The 17,529-nt window shown below is 36.2% G+C and overlaps 5 protein-coding genes across 8 annotated transcripts; 3 read left to right on the top strand and 2 right to left on the bottom strand.

Annotated features, from left to right (window-relative positions):
* Window positions 1-289: 289 nt before the first annotated feature.
* LOC111777987 (PRA1 family protein B3-like) lies at window positions 290-3,170 on the bottom strand. The gene is made up of 2 exons (XM_023657644.1): window positions 2,356-3,170; window positions 290-729 (listed from the first exon to the last, which is right to left on the bottom strand). Exon 1 carries the CDS (start codon window positions 3,040-3,042, stop codon window positions 2,395-2,397), a length of 648 nt encoding a protein of 215 aa, XP_023513412.1. The 5' UTR covers window positions 3,043-3,170; the 3' UTR covers window positions 290-729; window positions 2,356-2,394.
* Window positions 3,171-5,640: 2,470 nt separating this feature from the next.
* On the top strand, window positions 5,641-7,485 carry LOC111804061. The gene is made up of 2 exons (XM_023688746.1): window positions 5,641-6,494; window positions 6,676-7,485. Exons 1-2 carry the CDS (start codon window positions 5,641-5,643, stop codon window positions 7,313-7,315), a joined length of 1,494 nt encoding a protein of 497 aa, XP_023544514.1. The 3' UTR covers window positions 7,316-7,485.
* Window positions 7,486-8,625: 1,140 nt separating this feature from the next.
* On the top strand, window positions 8,626-10,788 carry LOC111804047. Of its 3 annotated transcripts, none has more exons than XR_002816455.1 (3): window positions 8,626-9,512; window positions 9,859-10,614; window positions 10,689-10,786. XR_002816455.1 is itself a non-coding variant. In XM_023688728.1 (3 exons), exons 1-2 carry the CDS (start codon window positions 8,656-8,658, stop codon window positions 10,496-10,498), a joined length of 1,497 nt encoding a protein of 498 aa, XP_023544496.1. In that variant the 5' UTR covers window positions 8,626-8,655; the 3' UTR covers window positions 10,499-10,537; window positions 10,578-10,788. The 3 variants fall into 3 exon arrangements, 2 of the variants coding, with proteins under 2 accessions (XP_023544496.1, XP_023544488.1); XM_023688728.1 differs by having other exon boundaries at window positions 9,859-10,537; window positions 10,578-10,788; XM_023688720.1 differs by lacking the exon at window positions 10,689-10,786 and having other exon boundaries at window positions 9,859-10,661.
* An 879-nt stretch (window positions 10,789-11,667) lies between these two features.
* Window positions 11,668-14,889, top strand: LOC111810230 (staphylococcal-like nuclease CAN2). Its single transcript, XM_023696877.1, has 9 exons — window positions 11,668-11,904; window positions 12,053-12,108; window positions 12,219-12,333; window positions 12,856-12,972; window positions 13,064-13,251; window positions 13,343-13,399; window positions 13,835-13,994; window positions 14,089-14,157; window positions 14,583-14,889. The coding sequence occupies exons 1-9, from the start codon at window positions 11,752-11,754 to the stop codon at window positions 14,679-14,681; spliced, it is 1,014 nt and encodes a 337-aa protein (XP_023552645.1). The 5' UTR covers window positions 11,668-11,751; the 3' UTR covers window positions 14,682-14,889.
* On the bottom strand, window positions 14,855-17,089 carry LOC111810237. Of its 2 annotated transcripts, none has more exons than XM_023696889.1 (4): window positions 16,623-17,089; window positions 15,802-15,871; window positions 15,628-15,715; window positions 14,855-15,035 (listed from the first exon to the last, which is right to left on the bottom strand). In XM_023696889.1, exons 1-3 carry the CDS (start codon window positions 16,965-16,967, stop codon window positions 15,633-15,635), a joined length of 498 nt encoding a protein of 165 aa, XP_023552657.1. In that variant the 5' UTR covers window positions 16,968-17,089; the 3' UTR covers window positions 14,855-15,035; window positions 15,628-15,632. The 2 variants fall into 2 exon arrangements, with proteins under 2 accessions (XP_023552657.1, XP_023552666.1); XM_023696898.1 differs by lacking the exon at window positions 14,855-15,035 and adding an exon at window positions 15,076-15,289.
* Between the last annotated feature and the right edge of the window lie 440 nt (window positions 17,090-17,529).

The following is a 17,529-nucleotide window of genomic DNA, read 5'->3' as shown; positions in this document are numbered from 1 at the left end:
AAAAACAATAAATTATTATATTCACTTCGTTTGGTTCAAAAGGTAAAATTATTCATTTCTTTTCATGTTGTCTTCTATTTGTTTAATCATATGGTAAAGTATCTTCTTCTTTTTATAATAAATTTATTTTTGGTTTCCATCTTTATTTATTGTACTACATAAATACAACAAATTTTCACGACATTTTTAATAACGTGGGGCTAAACGTGGATGTCCGTGTAAAACCAAAATGAATCAAAGCTAGAGTATGCAAACCGGTTTGGACGTTTAAAAAGGAGAAGAATTAAAATACATAACTATGGGGTAGGATTTCTCATACTTCATAGAGATATATCAAACGCATCCAAGAACACGAACACGAACACAAACTAGAAAAACATTTGAAACCAATAACTACTGTAAAATTGCATCGAACCTGCAAATTGAAGGATTGAACAAGCCCAAATCTATCTGGATATAACTCATATCAGGTTGCTGACAACAAGTGAAGCCTAGGAAGAGTCGAATGGGTTGGAAACTTGATGGTTTTCTCCAGTTCCCCTTCAGCATTAGTTCTTTGAAATAGAGGTCAACTCAACTTGTCCAACCAAGTCACCAACTCAACACAATCACCCACTTACATAATAGCAGTTTTGACCATAAGATTCAGTGAAGGCACGTCTTTGCTCAACTCAGTGTCTAGCCTAAGGCACTTCGACTTGAATGTGGTAAAATGCCTTTGCTTCATGACTGCCATATTAAGTGACAACCAAAGTGACACACTTCTCAAGTAATCAGACAAGAAAATGTATATCTCTACATCCATATGATTACGCTTATTTGCACAGCTATAAATTGTAATACCATGTGAATAAAGCTACATTGGTCCAAATATAAGCCTGAGTCAACCATTCTTGATGTTTCTCATTCTAACAGCAACAGTTAATAGATATCAATCAACCAACCTTGGCCAAGCCAGTTCCACAAATCAACACAAAACTTAGGGGGGCAAACAATGAATGCTCTCAACACTTGCAACACTTACATCCCATGTTAACTTGGCACTTTGAGCATTACTTGTTACTCTATCAAATTATTCTCTCAAAATACTGACTCTAACAGAGCTCTTTTAATCAATATAACAAGTCACAACAATGTTCCTAAACTCTCAGACTACTCCACTTTGTGTTGCAAGTGATGAGACATGACAACTTACACTCATTCATGTACAATGCAATCCAATTCAAGCCAAGTAAGCTATTTAGGTGGGGCATTGTGAGATCCCACCCCGGTTGAAGAGGGGAAACCTCTCCCTAACGCGTTTTAAAATCTTAAGAGGAAGCCTAGAAGGGAAAACCCAAAGAGGACAATAACTGTTAGCAATGAACTTGGGTTGTTAGAGTCAATGTGAAATGGGTAACCATGTGATTGTTCACAACAGGCAAATCCATCTCATTGAACTAAAACATGAGGTACTTTCAGGCTTCCTTTCTTTCCGGTATGTTGTTCTATACGCCCTAGTATTCTTTCATTTGTTCAATGGAAGTTAGAAAAAAAAGATAAAGGGACTACCAAATCTTGAGTGTGAAGATGTGAATTAAAGGGACTAGAAGGGGAGAAAACATAGGGGCCAATGTATACTGTTACCCTTTTCTTTCTCTCTTCATCATTTCCCTCTCCTTTACCATTACCCTTTCCATTCTCAAAACTCCCCTTCCATACAACTTGAAAGAAAGTGATGCTAAATGAAACGATAATCTGTACAAGATCCCTGAATAAATAATCTGGAGAGCAAGCAATTATGAATTTCACTAAATTCAAAGAAATCAAATCCAAAATCTCCTACAAAAGAAAATGAACATGAATGACAGTGTAACCCCTTCCCAGAAGCCCCCACAACCCAACCCCTGCAAATACACATATCATTTTGGTAATAATATCACGATGTGAAGCGCAGTACACAACCATATTCATCCGGCAACTACATAAAAAGAGCAGCATGAAAGGAAACAGTCCCATAACAACCGAATTATTGACATACTTTGAATTCCATTAGAAGATAACAAAATCTGGCATTAAACATAACCGTAATAGCAACATACATGATAATGGGGTTCTTCAGGCCTTAGATTAAGAGATGAGAGACTATGGTAAAAGAATTGCGTAATAATCGCCCTAAGTAATACCGACTCCAATTTATGATATTGTATATAGAACAAACTAAACAAAATTTGATCTATAAGCTTGCAGAATCTTCAGATACAATCTACATAAGAGAGAACAAACCCTAATCCAGTTCTTTCAGATCACAAGAAACACGATCTCCCCCGCAGCCAAAGAATTCAAATTGCAAAGAGTACAACAGGTAAGACTAACCCATGATTAAACTGCCATCAGGCGCCGATCAGGATCTGGCTATACACGCGCTGCAATTGCAGGACCTGCGGCTGAAGCAGCGGAGGCCGCGCCACCGAGAAATGATAGGAACCCTCCATTTGCAGGCTCTTGGTCATCAAGGAAGAGATCCTCTGGAAGCCTAAACGCACCGTGAATGCACACAATGGAAAATCCAATCATCGACGCCGATATCAGAAGCGATCCAACACTAGTGAGAAACACAACAATCACAGTCAGAACCCCCAACCCGACCAACGTCTCGAAATCGGAAAAAGTACGGCCGCGAATAACCAAAGGCTGATCGGAAGGACGGAAAATGTAGAGAAAACTCCAAGCCGCGAGGAGGGCAAGAAGAGTCAAGAGAGAGAACGGATGGGAGAGGAGAGAAAAAGCGAGAACAAGGGTCAAGAGAGTGATATAATTGACACGGAAATATGAAAAGTTCTTGCGGATCCGGGAATAGGCTTCGGATAGGTTGAGGGGACGAGCCAAGGAGCTCCGATCGACGAGCTCCGACCAAGGGCGGCGTTGGGAGAAGCCTTGGCGGACGGAGGAAGTTAACCGAGAGAGAAATGCGCGGAAGGCCGGGGTGGCGATGGGCGGCTGAGATGGAGCTCCGGTGGCCGACTGATGGCCGGAAATCGGAAGTGTCGGTGGAGAAGCCATTGGTGGAGGAGAGTGAGATCTGGCGGTACGCTGCAAAATTAATACCGCGGGGTTTCAGAGAATTTATTTGTTCGTAGAAAAACCCAAAGGAATTGAGGCCCTTCACGCGGTTGTCTATATATATATTTATATATATATAGGTGGGCAAGTTGCAACTTCGCCCTTAAGAGTTTTTATTTTATTTTTACATCTTTATGAAGATCATGAGGTTCATATATTTATAGTTTCGATCGCACTCATGTTCATACGGTGCATCCATTCAATATATAGATATTGAAGTCTCGTTTGAATCTTAACCAATGTTAAACAACATCTTAAAAATTGAATAATACATATACATTAAGCATCAAACAAAAATAGAATAGATTGTCATCGTCTGGCTTAAGCAATAGACCACATTGAAAAAGAAATTTCCAACCATGAACTTAAGTGATAGACCAAAAACCAAGAGACTAATCTCACGGAGCGGTCATTGGCCTCCATGAACAAAGTTGACCCCTCGAGCATCGACTGCAAGCTATGAAGTTGAGAGGCTAATAAAGAATTATTATTATTATTATTTTTGTAAGTTTATAGTTAACTTTTGAACAATAGAATAATTATATACTATAGATAAGAAGATATGGATGGAAAGAAGAAGGGAATAAAAGAGAAAATATAAATAATTATGACCTAAATTAAATGGGAATCTGTGGGGGTTGGGCAGAATAATGAAAGTATTCATTGTGTCCAAATCAAAAATAACAAAACATTATAAACAATAAGACAACATTTATAGTAAAAATGTGTATAATTAAAGAGATATGGGATCCCATCATAAAGTTAAAAAATTGATCTAATAAACTCTGAAGTTAAAATATACTTAATTTCATGTAACAATTTAATTTAATTTTTTTTTTATACTTATTTCTTCACAAATAATTAAAAAACTTGGGGATTTAAATGCTACAAGTAGATAATTGAATTAATCTTAGTAAATTATTAATTAGTCTTAGGATACATTTGGTTAAAAAAAATAGTTTATAAAATCTATAGTGTTTAGCAACCATTCAAAATGACATTTTAATTAAAAATAAATAAATAAATTAGAGAAATAAGTCACTTTTAGAGAGATACTTGAAATAATTTTTTTAGTGTTTAACATGTAATCCGTACCAAATTTTTATAGACCTCTCACATTGGTGACCATCAAAGCCCCTGCCGTTGCTACCGACAAGTTTGACGATCTCTGGTAAAAAAAAAAAAAAAAAAAAAAAAAAAAAAAAAAAAAAANCATCTTCCATGTCCACCTCCAGCTGCAACCCTAATGACTACATTGACAACGACCTGTTAATCAACTGTTATAGCGTTTTAAATACAATATTTAACTTAATTAGTTCATATTAATAGTGGTTTTCTTATGGTAATTTAATAGTAATAGAAGCATTTTAGATATTGAACAAATCAAATAAATTTGTGTCTTAAAATAATTTTGAAAAAAAATGTAACTAAACCTACTAGTGTTTTAGTTAATTTATATAAATATTTATGAATAAAAAATATTTGGATAAAACGAATGAACATTATTGAAGACAGAACATACAAGATCTACAAACGCGTAAAAAAAATGAAAAAGGCTTTTTTCAATATTTTATAAATATGGTAATCTCTCATTTTTCAAAATTCTTTGAAGTCTAAGGTGTTGTAGACCCCAGAAGGAATTAGATGCCTACTCGTATAGACTTCTATTTTTTATTAAACAAAAAAAAGGTTAAATATGCATTCATAAACTTTCAATTATATCAGTTTAGTTCAAATTTTGTAAAAATTATCTAAAAGATTTGTGTTTTATTAATCTTTAAACTTCGTGTTTAACAAGTTTTTGAATTATCACCCATGAATTTGGTATTTTTCAAATTTGAGTCTAAAAGATTTATGTTTGATAGATTTTTAAACTAAACTATCTGTATCTAATATAGAATCTAAAGCTTTATGTTTTAGAGGTGTTTAACTTTAAGGAGCGTTTAATAAGTTTTTAGACTATCAAGTATGTATCTAATGAGTTTGGTATTTTTAAATTATGGACCTATTAAACTTTAAAATTGTAAGTTTAAGATCTTGTTAGATACCTATTTCAATTTTGTCTAATATGAATTTTAACATTTTAAAGTTCAGAGAGACATAACATATACAAAACTGACACTGACAGTTAAGACACATACCTATTAGACACGTTTTAAAGTTCACGGAGATAAAGAGGTTATTGATAGATACCTCTATCATATTGATAAAGATACCTATCCATATAATAAACAAATAAATAAAAGATGGGCTGTGTGTGAAGAGTTCTCCCTAATTAGAAGGTATCTATCAATAACCTCTTCATTTGCACATCTATCCAACCTTATCAACTTCTTTTATATTTTCTCTCCTCATTCTTGATGCCAATGCTCGCAATAATCGCCTTTTTACCTAACTTTTCCTCCAAGAATCTTTACTTTGCTTTACTTCCCTTCATGAAAGAGTCTACAAATATGAGAGAGACAACATCCACATTTGTTCTTACAAGAGAGAAAAGGAGAGTTCAATCTTTTGTTAATTAACTTGTTGCATGCTCCCATGGCTTCTTGTAGCTTTCCTGATGTCTATTCCTGGATACAGACCCTTCCACCCCTTTCTCAATGGAAAACTACTTCCATTTCTACATCCATATGCACTTCAACCTCAAACAGCTCCTCTCTCAAAATTGTTGCTGCCAAAAACCTTCATTCCCCAACCATTACTCTCTCAATTATTGCAGATTTCAGCTTTCCAATCTCCCTGTGGACCTCAAAACCCTTGAAGACCAGCACCAATTCCTCAAATTTATTCGATGAAGAAACCATGTCCACCCTCTTGCTTAATTGTGTTCATGATGTTCTTTACTATGGCTCAAACCAAAGAAAGAATTCTAGCCATTACTCCCTCAAACTCGATATCACTTCCAGCTCAAGAGAAATCTTCAATCTCGCGTTTCTTACTCTCATATTCCTAATCTGCATCTATGAAGCTCCCACCGATCTCCGTTCAAATTGTCTTATGACTCTCAAGCATCATTTGGCAAATTCTACGTCGAGGCAGATATCCAAGGTGCTTATGAAACTGTTGGGGTCGAATCTAGAACAGCAATGGATGAGGTCGATGAACCTTGCAATCACCAACTGGGTATTGGAGCTCAAGGCCAACGGCCGTACTTTAAAAACACCCTCACCTTTGTACTCTTATTCATTTTCATCGCATGGGCTGTGGAAAGTTCAACTCTATTGCCCCATCATTGCAATGGACAACATTGAGAACTCCAGCAATCCTTCAACAGATGAAAGATTGCAATTTTCTTTAAATTATCACCAGCTTGAAGGGGTTCTGCAGTTCAATTACCAGCTTGTGGTTCGAGATAAGTGGATTGATATGAGGGTACACGTTGATAACATAAGGTACGTTGAGTTTTGAAGCTATTACTTCCTTACTGCTAAGAACTAATCCCTTCTCTCTCATTGGAATTACAACAAAAACAGGCAATTTCTACAGATGCAAAACTGATCTTTCAAGCTATTAGAAGTAGCTGGTGTTATGTCTTTGACAACTGAGTTTAAAAAGTCTATCGGATTCTTTCAGGTGCGACATCATCAGGCTTGTGAACGAGACTCTCTTGTCAGAACGTGGAGTTGGTGGATCAGAAAAACATTTTCCATCACGAATTTCACTGCAACTCACTCCAACTTCCCACACAAACATAATGAGTGTCTCAGTAAGCAAATCTTCAAATAACCCTAAAATTGAGGTTGGAACTGAAAGAACCTTTGAAGCTGGATTTGAACCCTCAACGCCTTACCCAGGCCTCAAATTATCAGTAGGGGAGACTGCAATGGTGAGCTTGAAGCCATGGAAATTTGAGCAGTTCGTCCATGGGAATGCTGCAACCCTTAACTGGTACCTTCACGACAGTTCGGATGGGAAAGAGGTGGCCTCCACCAAGCCATCAAAACTTGCACTCATAAACCCTAAAGCTTGGTTTCGGGACCGTTACTCGAGTGCTCACAGACCTTTTAACAAACAGGGAGGGGTCATATTCGCAGGCGATGAGTATGGAGAGAATGTGTGGTGGAAGATTGATGGAAAGGCAAGAGGGAAAACTATGGAGTGGGAGATTAGAGGCTGGATCTGGTTAACATATTGGCCAAACAAACACAAGACATTTTACACCGAAACCAAGAGGCTGGAATTCAAAGAGATTCTCCATCTTTCAATTCCTTAGCTCATAAGAAATCATTGGAAATGGATAGAGACTAATCGTCTGAGGTCTCTTTTCCACTTATTATCTTTCTAAGCAACAAACAAGGCAGATCTAGATTTTTATACATGCAAATAAAATTAAACTACACATTGGAATTTCTTCGTCAGTAAAAGTTTATGTAGCTTCATTGATAATTGTATCTAGTTAAGTACATTTTCACTTTAAACTTTTTAATTTATCTTTAATTTTTTTTTTCATATCAGACACAATTTCATTATTGTTACTATTATTATAAAATACCGAACTTTCAATGAGAAAAATGAAATAACAAGCGTTTACAAAAAAGAAGCCTACAAAAAGGGGTTCAAATTAAGCAAGACAAGGTCTATCAAATAGTTACAAAAAAAGAATCTTCAACTTTGAAATCCAAAAAAAAAAAAAAAAAAAAAAAAAAAAAAAAAAAAAAAAAAAAAAAAAAAAAAAAAAAAAAAANCAATGATTAAAAAAGAAAAAAACTCTCCAACTGGATAATAGAGAAGAAAAGATGAAAGAAGGGGGAACGTTCACACCTAGAAATAGCCAAAAAAAATTATAGCTTAAAGAAAACGAACTCAGGTAAGCTCCTTATCTCTAAAAATTTTGTAATTTATTTCTGGCCTAGTGGGAAATAGAAAGCCTTGATGACGTGGAGCTCTAAAAGCTTTCGATTTCATCCAATGGAATATCAAACTCCAACAAGTGATAAAATTACTATGCTTTCATAACTAATTTAGAAGATTACTCCATCACACCAAACACAACAAATACTTAAAATCAAAAGTAAAAAAATGTCCAAATTCAACCCTGAAAATACCCACTATAACCTATTAATGACTTCCTCTGATATATCTAACTTCAAGTGGGATCTACAGACGTATTCTAATAAAAAAGGATTTGCTTTATTTTAATTGATTTTGATAGTCTTTTATTAATATCTCCAGAAGTTGTGTTAAATGTTTTTATCGCTTTTACGAGGATTCTTTTTGGTGTTATAGGCTGCAGCCCCTAAATGCCTAATATTATATAGAGAATTGAACTCTTGATCAAAGATTGTTGGGTTTGTGTGAAGAGTTATCCTCAATTAAAAGGTGAAATGCCTATCATCTCTTTTCTATGCAGAACCATCCAATCTTATCGTGTTCTTTACCTTTTCTCTCTTCGTTCTTGATGCCAATGGATCACTTTTCCAGTTGACTTTTCCACGTTCTAGAAACTTTGCTTTACTAAAATTCCATTCATCAAAGAGTCTATAAATATAGAAGAAAATAACATCCTTTACCCTTACAGAGAGGAAAAAGAGTTCAATCTTGCTAACTTACTGCATGGCTCCTTGTAGCTTTCCCGATGTTTATTCCTGGATACAGAACCTACCACCACTTTCTCAATGGAAAACAACTTCCATTTCTACATCCATATGCTCTTCAAGCTCAAGCAACTCCTCCCTCAATGTTGTTGCAGCCAAAAGCCTTCATTCCGCAACCATTACTTTATCGGTTATCGCAGATTTTAGCCTTCCTATCTCTCTTTGGAGTTCAGAACCCTTAAAGACCAGCACCAAATCCTCAAATTTATTAGATGACCAAGAAAGCATATCCAGTCTCTTGCTTAATTGTATTCGCGATGTTCTTCATTATGGCTCAGACCAGCAAAAGAATTTTAGCTTTGGTTTCCTCAAACTCAACATTACTTTCAACCCAAAAGAAATTTTCAATGTTACATTTCTTAACCTTCTATTCCTGATTTGCATTTATGAAGCTCCGACCGGTCTGCGTTTGGATTGTCTGACAACTCTCAAGTATCATTTAACCAATTTTCAGTCAAGACAGGCATCAAAGATGCTCATGAAACTGTTGGGGTCTAATATAGAAGAGCAATGGATGAGGTCCATAAACCTTGCAATCACCAACTGGATAGTCGAGCTCAAAGCCAACAGCTGCATGCTCAAAACACCCTCACCTTTGTTCTCTTATTCATTTTCAACACATGGATTGTGGAAAGTTCAACTCTATTGCCCTGTCATTGCAATGGATTGCATTGAGAACTCACGCAATCCTTCGACTGATGAAAGATTGCAACTCTCTCTAAATTATCACCAGCTAGAAGGGGTTCTGCAGTTCAATTACAAGGCTGAGGTTCGAGAAAAGTGGATTAATCTGAGAGTTCACGTTGACAACATAAGGTATGTTGAACTTCGAAGCTAACTTCTGTGCTGCTAAGAACGAATTTTTTCTCTCTCACACACTAGACGTAACGAAAAAGAAGGATAAATTCTTGCAAAATTGATTCCAAACTGATCTTTCAAGCTATCAGAAGTAATCGATGTTAAGGATTCTCACGCATCTTCCACAATTGAGTTTAAACTTCTTCTCTATTGCACTAAAAGTAACGACTAAGACACAAAGGCAAATTCTAGAAAAAAAAAACGATTCCGAAACTGATCTATCATGCTGCTAGAAGTAATTAATAGTGAAGATTCTCACGTATCTTTGGCATTGGAGTTCAAAACGTACCTCGAATTCTTACAGGTGCAACATCATCCCGCTCGTGAACGACATGCTCTTGTCCAAACGAGGAGTCGGCGGATCAGAGAAGTATTTTCCATCACGGATCTCCTTGCAGCTCACTCCAACTCTACAAACAAACATAATGAGCGTCTCAGTAAGCAAATCATCAGACAACCCTATAATAGAAGTCGGAGCCGAGAAAACCCTAGAAGCCGGATTCGAACCCTCAAACCCTTACCCAGGCCTCAAATTAGCAGTCGGAGAGACCGTAACGGCAAGCTTGAAGCCATGGAAATTCGAGCAGTCCGTCTATGGCAACACCGGAATCCTGAACTGGTACCTCCACGACAGCTCCGATGGCAAAGAGGTGGCCTCGAGGAAGCCATCGAAACTTGCACTGATAAACCCTAGAGCTTGGTTCCGGGACCGGTACTCGAGCGCTTTCCGGCCATTCAACAGACAGGGAGGCGTCATATTCGCCGGAGATGAGTACGGAGAGAGTGTTTGGTGGAAGATCGACGGAACGGCGAGAAGGAAAACCTTGGAATGGGAGATCAGAGGTTGGATTTGGTTAACCTATTGGCCAAACAAACACAAGACGTTCTACACTGAAACCAGGAGACTGGAATTCAAGGAGATGCTTCATATTTCAATTCCTTAGCTTTGAAGAAGTCAGTAGAAATGGAGGGAAAATTAAAAAGTTCGAAACAATTTGTTAGTTACCATGTCATGCTCACTTCCCCAAACCCTTAAATCAATCTATACTCGCTTTTACTTGTAAGTTGCTATCTATTTTCACATGAATAAAGTCCCTAATTTCGTAATTTTGAACGCCTCCTCTTTAATGTAAGATCTCGATGTGAGGCTAAAGGCGTGAGGCTAAAATCGTGAGGCTAAAGAGGATATGTAACGGGCCAAAACGGACAATATCTGCTAGAGGTGGGTTTGGGCTGTTACAAATGGTGTCAAAGCCAAACACGGGGCGGTGTGCCAACCAGGACGCTAGCTCCTAATGGGGTGGATTGTGTCATATTAGTTGGAGGGAGGAACAAATCATTCCTTATAAAGGTATGGAACCACTCCACTGTGAGATTGACTGAGATACGTAACGGATCAAAACGGACAATATCTACTATCAGTGGGCTTAGACTATTACAGCTAAACTCCTCGGCTACTCCTCTTAGGGTCGAACTTACCATTTGGGGAGTTCGACTCTTTACATCAGGGTTAGACTCCTCTTCTTAGGGTTGAACTCCTCCACTCAGGGGTTAGACTCCAAATTATCTCTAGTTGCTCATAGTCATGCTCGTTTGGTAAAATAAAAATTATATTCTATTATAGATAAAAAAAAAAAAAAAAAAAAACATATGCACCCACTAGGGAACAATTTTTTTTTATTTTTTTAATTTGACTACAACAATAATATATTATGTTTCTATATATATATATATATATTTTTTGTCTTTTGTATTTTTTTTATTATGAAATATTTTCAAGAATGGAAAAAATGAAAATGATCTAATTAATATAAATCAAACATGATATCATACTCAAAATTAATTTTCAGAAAATGCACACCTAATAATAAAATATTAAAAAATCTAACCATATGCTAAAATTTATTAACAAAATGTATAAATTTCATTACTTTAAAACCTCATCTGTTATGGCCAATTCTGGTTTGATTTGGATGGTTAGAAATCAACACTGAATTCCGAGTCGTTTCAGCGAATCGTAGCCATCCACGTGTCTTCCTTTACTCTCACTACAGCTGCACTTAGAAAATAAAGGAAAAGTAGAGACTAAATAAAGTGTGAAAGAAANAAGGTCTTGCGTGAGTGTTAAGAATTTTTCAGTCCAATTTATCAAACCATTTCATTACCTTAGATTCGCCATTGTTTAAGGCAGCAAAAAATGGGGAACGTTCTCAGGTTCCTCTGCGGTCACTTCTGCAATCCTAACGCTGCCGCCGACGCCGATTCCCTCGGTCCTCATGGCGTCTCGCCGGCCACCGTCGGCGTCTCGGCTCTGGCTCACGATCTCTTTGATTTCGAGATCACCTCGCAGGTATGTTCTCAATCTGAAGCTCATCTCGAGCTGCATTTCTGGTTGATTGAATTTTGAATCGGATTCTGTCTGGTGATCTAGTGAAGTTTGTTGTTCACACGATCTATGCTTTGGTATTGATGATTTTGATTTGATGAATTTTTGAAAGGTTCCTCAAGGACTTAGTAAGCATGTGGTTTCGTCGAAGAAGGCACAGGCGAATTGGTAAAGTATTTCTGATTGTTTGGTTACAGAGTGGAGATTTGTGAAAGTAATTGTAGTTACAGAGTGGAGAGATTCTGATTGTTTGTGATGATCTGTGTGTGTGTGTGAAGGTATAGAAAACTGGCTGAAGCTTGGAGGTCGGAGAAACCACCTCCTAAAACGCCTGAAGAAGCATCCAGGCTTGTGATTCAGACACTCAAGAGACACCAGAAGAAAGATGTCGAGGTACAAATAGGAATTCTCTTGCTTGTTATGTTGGATTGGTAAACTGGGAATCTCTGCAGGTTAAATAGTTCAATTGATAAGAGTCAAAGTTCATTCTGTCAAATATGAGCAGCTCTGATGATAATAAGGAAATGCGTTGTTCTTTCCATTTCGAATTCAAATTTTTAGGAGAGAGAAATCAGATCCATGGGGACTTAGCTAGATGGCTTGTGTAGAACAGTCCAAAATCCAGTGGGGTTGGATCTGATGAACTGAAATGGAAAACAGATTACTTTTTGAAAAGTGTCAAATTACTTTTTGAAAATAGTGCTTTCAAGAACGTTTATGTTTTTAAAAAATACTTAAATGCTTCCTTTAAAAGCATTTAAGTACTTTCTTTTCATTTTTAAAACTTCTTAACCACTTTTGTTCTTGGAAAATCAAGCTATAAGTTAAAAAAAAAAAAAAAAAAAAAAAAAAANTTAAAAGGAATGTCAAACACACTCAATCAAGTTCTTTGTTTTTATTTCTGTTGTTCAACAGGGATTATTGGCTTTCTATGGTCTACCTCTTCCTCATACTCTTGTCGAACTTTCTGCTCCGGCCCCAGTGCCTACATCGCTACCAGATGGAGTCAAGTTTGAGCTGCAGACATTGCCAGTAAGTGAGAAAGGATGCTTTTATGGGAAATGACCAACCATTTTGTTGATAACAGGTGTGTTCTCATTTCTAAATGTTGAATTCATACCAGGTTGATGCAAAAGCTGTAGCAGATGGTGATACAGTGACAGTGTATGTGAGTACAGCACACCCTCGAGAGTCCTCTTGTATTCCAATGGAGGTTAGGAACGCAGCCATTCAAAGATCACAAGCTAGAAACGCCAAGAACTACGCGAAGGCTGATGCACTTCACAAGACAATAACTGATGCTGGTTACAGGTAAATTATATCTCTTCTCTACTGCATACATACACTTGGACTTTTTCAATAAGTTATTGGGATTTGATGCCTGTTTCTTCTCCCTCAAAAGGGTGCTTACTGTTCAGAATGAGGAGATTCTTGCAAGAAAATACAGGATTCGTCTCAGGTAATTAAAATTAGCACCGTGTGATTTGATTCTTGAACTTTCAGTTTTTTTGTTTTTCATTTTGATGTATACTTTGTTTTTCATTTTGATGTATAATTTTTCAAATCGTTTGTCTATTTTGATTCATGTAATTTCAAAATGTCTACTTTAATTTTTGTACTATTAAAAAGTTCACTGATTTATATTTTCTCTTTTTTTTTTCATTGCAATTTCACAGCAACATCATTCCGAATTTACTAAAAGATACTCTCGTAACTTTTATTAAATGATGATCATTGTGCATAGAATCATTTTGCAAATAGACTAAAGATTCATTTTTCAAGAGCACTAAATCGAAATACGATTTTAACCTGAATAAAAATAGTGATTGTTCCACACTTCAACGATTTCCAGACTCCATTGACCCTTAGGCTTAGTTGAATTTTGATAATGCAGAGGAATAGATGCACCAGAAAGCGCAATGCCTTATGGGAAAGAGGCAAAAGAAGAGCTGAGAAAGCTTGTTGAAGGCAAGTGTTTGAGAGTACTTGTGTACGGAGAAGATCGGTATAACCGATGTGTGGGTGACCTGTATTGTAATGGAAAATTTATTCAGGTAACACTAATTACACTATTTCAACTTTCCACGATGGATCATATGGCTTCATGTTTCTGGTTATGTAAGAATAAGTTTTTGGTTCTCTCTACAGGAAGCAATGCTGAAAAAGGGCTTTGCGTGGCATTACACTGCCTATGACAAACGAGCAGAGCTGGCAAAGGTGCGTTACATTTTGATTTCATTCGTTAAACTTATATCCCATAAACTTCAAGTAACACTTTTGACCCTTGAGATTTAAATTTAACTTCTGTTTGGTCCCTAAAGTTTGAACTAGATTTGTAATTAGTTCTGAAATTTGAAATGCTAACGTGATAGTTAAATATACTTAACTTGCCTTTGCCTTTGATATATGTATGTTTTAAATGAATTAAATATATATTATGTTTTATAAACGTACCAATTATAAATCAATTTCACATCCACCTCAACATTTTGGAAAAAAGAACTACAATTCAGACAGATATTGTCACATTCAAGTTTACAAACAGTTTTAACAGAGGGGAAGTGTTACGTGTATGCTACTTTACATGATCACTTTACTCAATTCTAAATTTCTAATGGATTCTAATTCATGATTCATAACAGTGGGAGAATGAAGCTCGAGCTAAAAGGATAGGGTTGTGGGCTTCTAGAAACCCAGAGCAGCCATGGGAATGGAGAAAGGGAAAGCGTGAAGGGAAATAGTAGCCGCACCGGCTGCCCTGCTACAATACAAAGCCTTTAATTTATACACAATTTATTTCAAGTCTCTACCAAGAAGAAGAGGAAGGGGACCCAAAACCAACCCGAACAAGGTTTCTTCTGTCTTTAGTATTTATCAACATCTTCAACATTGCTTGTAAATTTGTAACAGAAAATTTGACAAGAAATAGATTATTGTTATACTTTGTAAGACCATATCATTCACTTTTAAAGTTTAATCAGCCAGTACAGCATGAGCATGAGGGAAGGTAAATAGATAACCATAAGCTTTACATGCTCATACAGAGAAAAGACACCCCATTTTGACTGTGAACTTGGCAGTGAACGGATTACTAACTGCAAAAATGAATGACATAAATTAGGAAACAATATGAAATATGAAAAAACTGATTTATAGCTTATCCCAAATTACAATTATGTTATTACACATAACTATCTTCTGAAGAATCTCCTAATTAGAGTAGAAATGGTCTCCCTTTGCAGCCTTAAGATAATTTGCTAGCAATTTTCTTATAGAAAAAAAACACGGGGCTCGGGCACCGTACCGTAGTTACTAATATCAGCTCCAACAAATACTTGTCCAAGTAAGCCTGTTAATACACGTATACAAAGATACTCGTCTATCTTATAAACTATATGGCAAAATATCAGCACAAAAATGGAATAAATTTAAAAGGTCAGGTACTAATATGGGATTTCAACCAAAAATGTTATAGTCCTTCTAAAATCCGAACTATGCTTAAATAGGAATAATAGGTAGATAATGGACCAAAAACATAAAAACTATATACAAATGAAAGAGATCAATCTCAGCAGACTGAGAAACACAAAACTTATTGTATTTTATACTAAATTACACAAATGTGAATTAGAACCATATAAAGAGTCCAACTCTATTCCATAAAGGATAGAATTCAGAACAACTTACTTGGATTAGTGAAGTTGAGAAAAGGATCGTCTGATGTCATCTCGTTTGACTCTCCTATCGCTTGATTCCGAATCGGTGGCTAAGTAAGCTAAAGAACAACAAAAAGTTTGGAAAACTTAGGAAGCAATTCGAAAAGATTACTATCTCAATTGACTACGCGGAGGACTGGAATACCTGGATGTCTATCGCTTGCTTTCCAAACTGATGCCTGATATTTCGAAGCTCGATTGATCCAAGCAAGCCCCTTAATTCAGAAACCCAACATTCATTTAAACATTAGAATGATATTACTTTTTCCTCTAGAGAAATTTAATTTATATATTCAAAAGGGATTCTGAAAATCAGGATAGTTCATGGGAAAAAGTAAAGAAAAAATCACCACAAAAAGAAGTGTTGTGGCAGTCGGGCAAGTATGCCCCCATCGTCTAGTGGTTCACGACATCTCTCTTTCAAGGAGGCAGTAGGGATTCAACTTCCCCTGGGTAGGGTACTACGAAAGGAAGTTGGTCATAAAAACGACTCTAGTTATATTTTGGTTCAATGGTAGGTGGGTGTGGGGATTTAAACTGCCTTAACTAGTTGAGGTATGTCCGTATTGGCAAAAATGACTCTAATTATAAAGAATAAGAGGCAAAACCTTTAGAGTCAAACACCATGAAAGGCCTCTTGTTTCTCCCAAGCCAAAAATTACGTAATAGCAAGAACAATGCCCATTAAAGAGCCTCCCCCAATCTCGATTCAATATCGAACAATACAACCTATAGAATAATCTCAGCAGCACTAAAATACACCCACTAATTGAATGGAATTCTTGAATGAACTTAATCCAGTAAGAACCTACATTCTCTTAACCAACAGATTAACCGAAATATAATAACAATCCTTCAAGGTTCCTCTCAAATCACACAAAAATCGTCTCTAATTCCCCAAATCTATTCATCCGCAAGAAATCAACACGAATACTCAAAATGTAGAAATCAAAACGAAAAGCAAACCTTCCGAGTGTCCTTGGGAACTCCATAGCCAGAGCAAAACATCTGCCCTACCAAGACCTGCATTGCCGTATCGCCGGCATTTGCCTCCTTGAGCGTGTCCTGGAACCACCGTTTGGCGCAGTCCGACACCACATCGGCCAACGGAATCCGATTCTTCACCTCCATGTTCTTCTTCGGCTGCGCCGGTTCCGAGATGACTCGGACGGAATCGGAGATCGGAGTTTCAGGCGGCGAAACTCGGATCTTGGGCTTCTGCCTCGCCGTGGGTGATTGGGGCTTTTTGGAGGAGACGACGACCTTGGCGAATTGTTGAAGGCGAGACGCCAATGGAAGCGATTTTGCCATCAAACAAAGGATTGTTGAGCCGATGGGATTGTGAACCGCCGCTTTTGGCCTCTCCAAATCGCAGGCTTGCTCATGGATTTACAAAAACATTTCATTTGAGAGGAAAGCATTACCAGCTCCCATTTCCTTTTCCACCTTTTTCATTTAACCTCTAAATTTTTTTAAAATATTAATTTCAATAATTTTATTCAATTTATTATTATTATTATCATATTTTTATTTACTTCACTATTTAACTTTTGTAATATAGTTAATTATTAAATTTGATGAGTATACTAATTACAATTAATATTTTTTGTATATAATTTTACTAAAAATTATTTATTTAAAAAAATTATTAACAGGCATGGCTAAACAAACTTACAACCTATTTAATGCATATTATTTATACTATATTTATTAGTAAATGAAAATAAAATTAAAATTAAAGGTAGATTTAGTATTTTATTAATAAATTATTTCATTTATATAATTTTTTTCCATTATATACAAATATAAGTTCACTTAATATTTACTATTAAAAATTTATATAATTTTATTAAAATCGTTTATTAATTTCAAC

The sequence above is a fragment of the Cucurbita pepo genome, chromosome LG01 (genome assembly GCF_002806865.2).
Source record: "Cucurbita pepo subsp. pepo cultivar mu-cu-16 chromosome LG01, ASM280686v2, whole genome shotgun sequence".
NCBI classification, from domain to species: Eukaryota; Viridiplantae; Streptophyta; class Magnoliopsida; order Cucurbitales; family Cucurbitaceae; genus Cucurbita; species Cucurbita pepo.
This window is presented reverse-complemented; position numbering and strand designations above follow the sequence as displayed.

Coding starts and splice junctions, on each gene's coding strand:
- LOC111777987 (XM_023657644.1), bottom strand. CDS start 3,042: ATGGCTTCTCCACCGACACTTCCGATTTCCGGCCATCAGTCGGCCACC.
- LOC111804061 (XM_023688746.1), top strand. CDS start 5,641: ATGGCTTCTTGTAGCTTTCCTGATGTCTATTCCTGGATACAGACCCTT. Junction 6,495..6,675: donor GTACACGTTGATAACATAAG/GTACGTTGAGTT, acceptor GGATTCTTTCAG/GTGCGACATCATCAGGCTTG.
- LOC111804047 (XM_023688728.1), top strand. CDS start 8,656: ATGGCTCCTTGTAGCTTTCCCGATGTTTATTCCTGGATACAGAACCTA. Junction 9,513..9,858: donor GTTCACGTTGACAACATAAG/GTATGTTGAACT, acceptor GAATTCTTACAG/GTGCAACATCATCCCGCTCG.
- LOC111810230 (XM_023696877.1), top strand. CDS start 11,752: ATGGGGAACGTTCTCAGGTTCCTCTGCGGTCACTTCTGCAATCCTAAC. Junction 11,905..12,052: donor ATTTCGAGATCACCTCGCAG/GTATGTTCTCAA, acceptor AATTTTTGAAAG/GTTCCTCAAGGACTTAGTAA. Junction 12,109..12,218: donor AAGAAGGCACAGGCGAATTG/GTAAAGTATTTC, acceptor GTGTGTGTGAAG/GTATAGAAAACTGGCTGAAG.
- LOC111810237 (XM_023696889.1), bottom strand. CDS start 16,967: ATGGCAAAATCGCTTCCATTGGCGTCTCGCCTTCAACAATTCGCCAAG. Junction 15,872..16,622: donor TTCCCAAGGACACTCGGAAG/GTTTGCTTTTCG, acceptor TTCTGAATTAAG/GGGCTTGCTTGGATCAATCG. Junction 15,716..15,801: donor AGCAAGCGATAGACATCCAG/GTATTCCAGTCC, acceptor GTTGTTCTTTAG/CTTACTTAGCCACCGATTCG.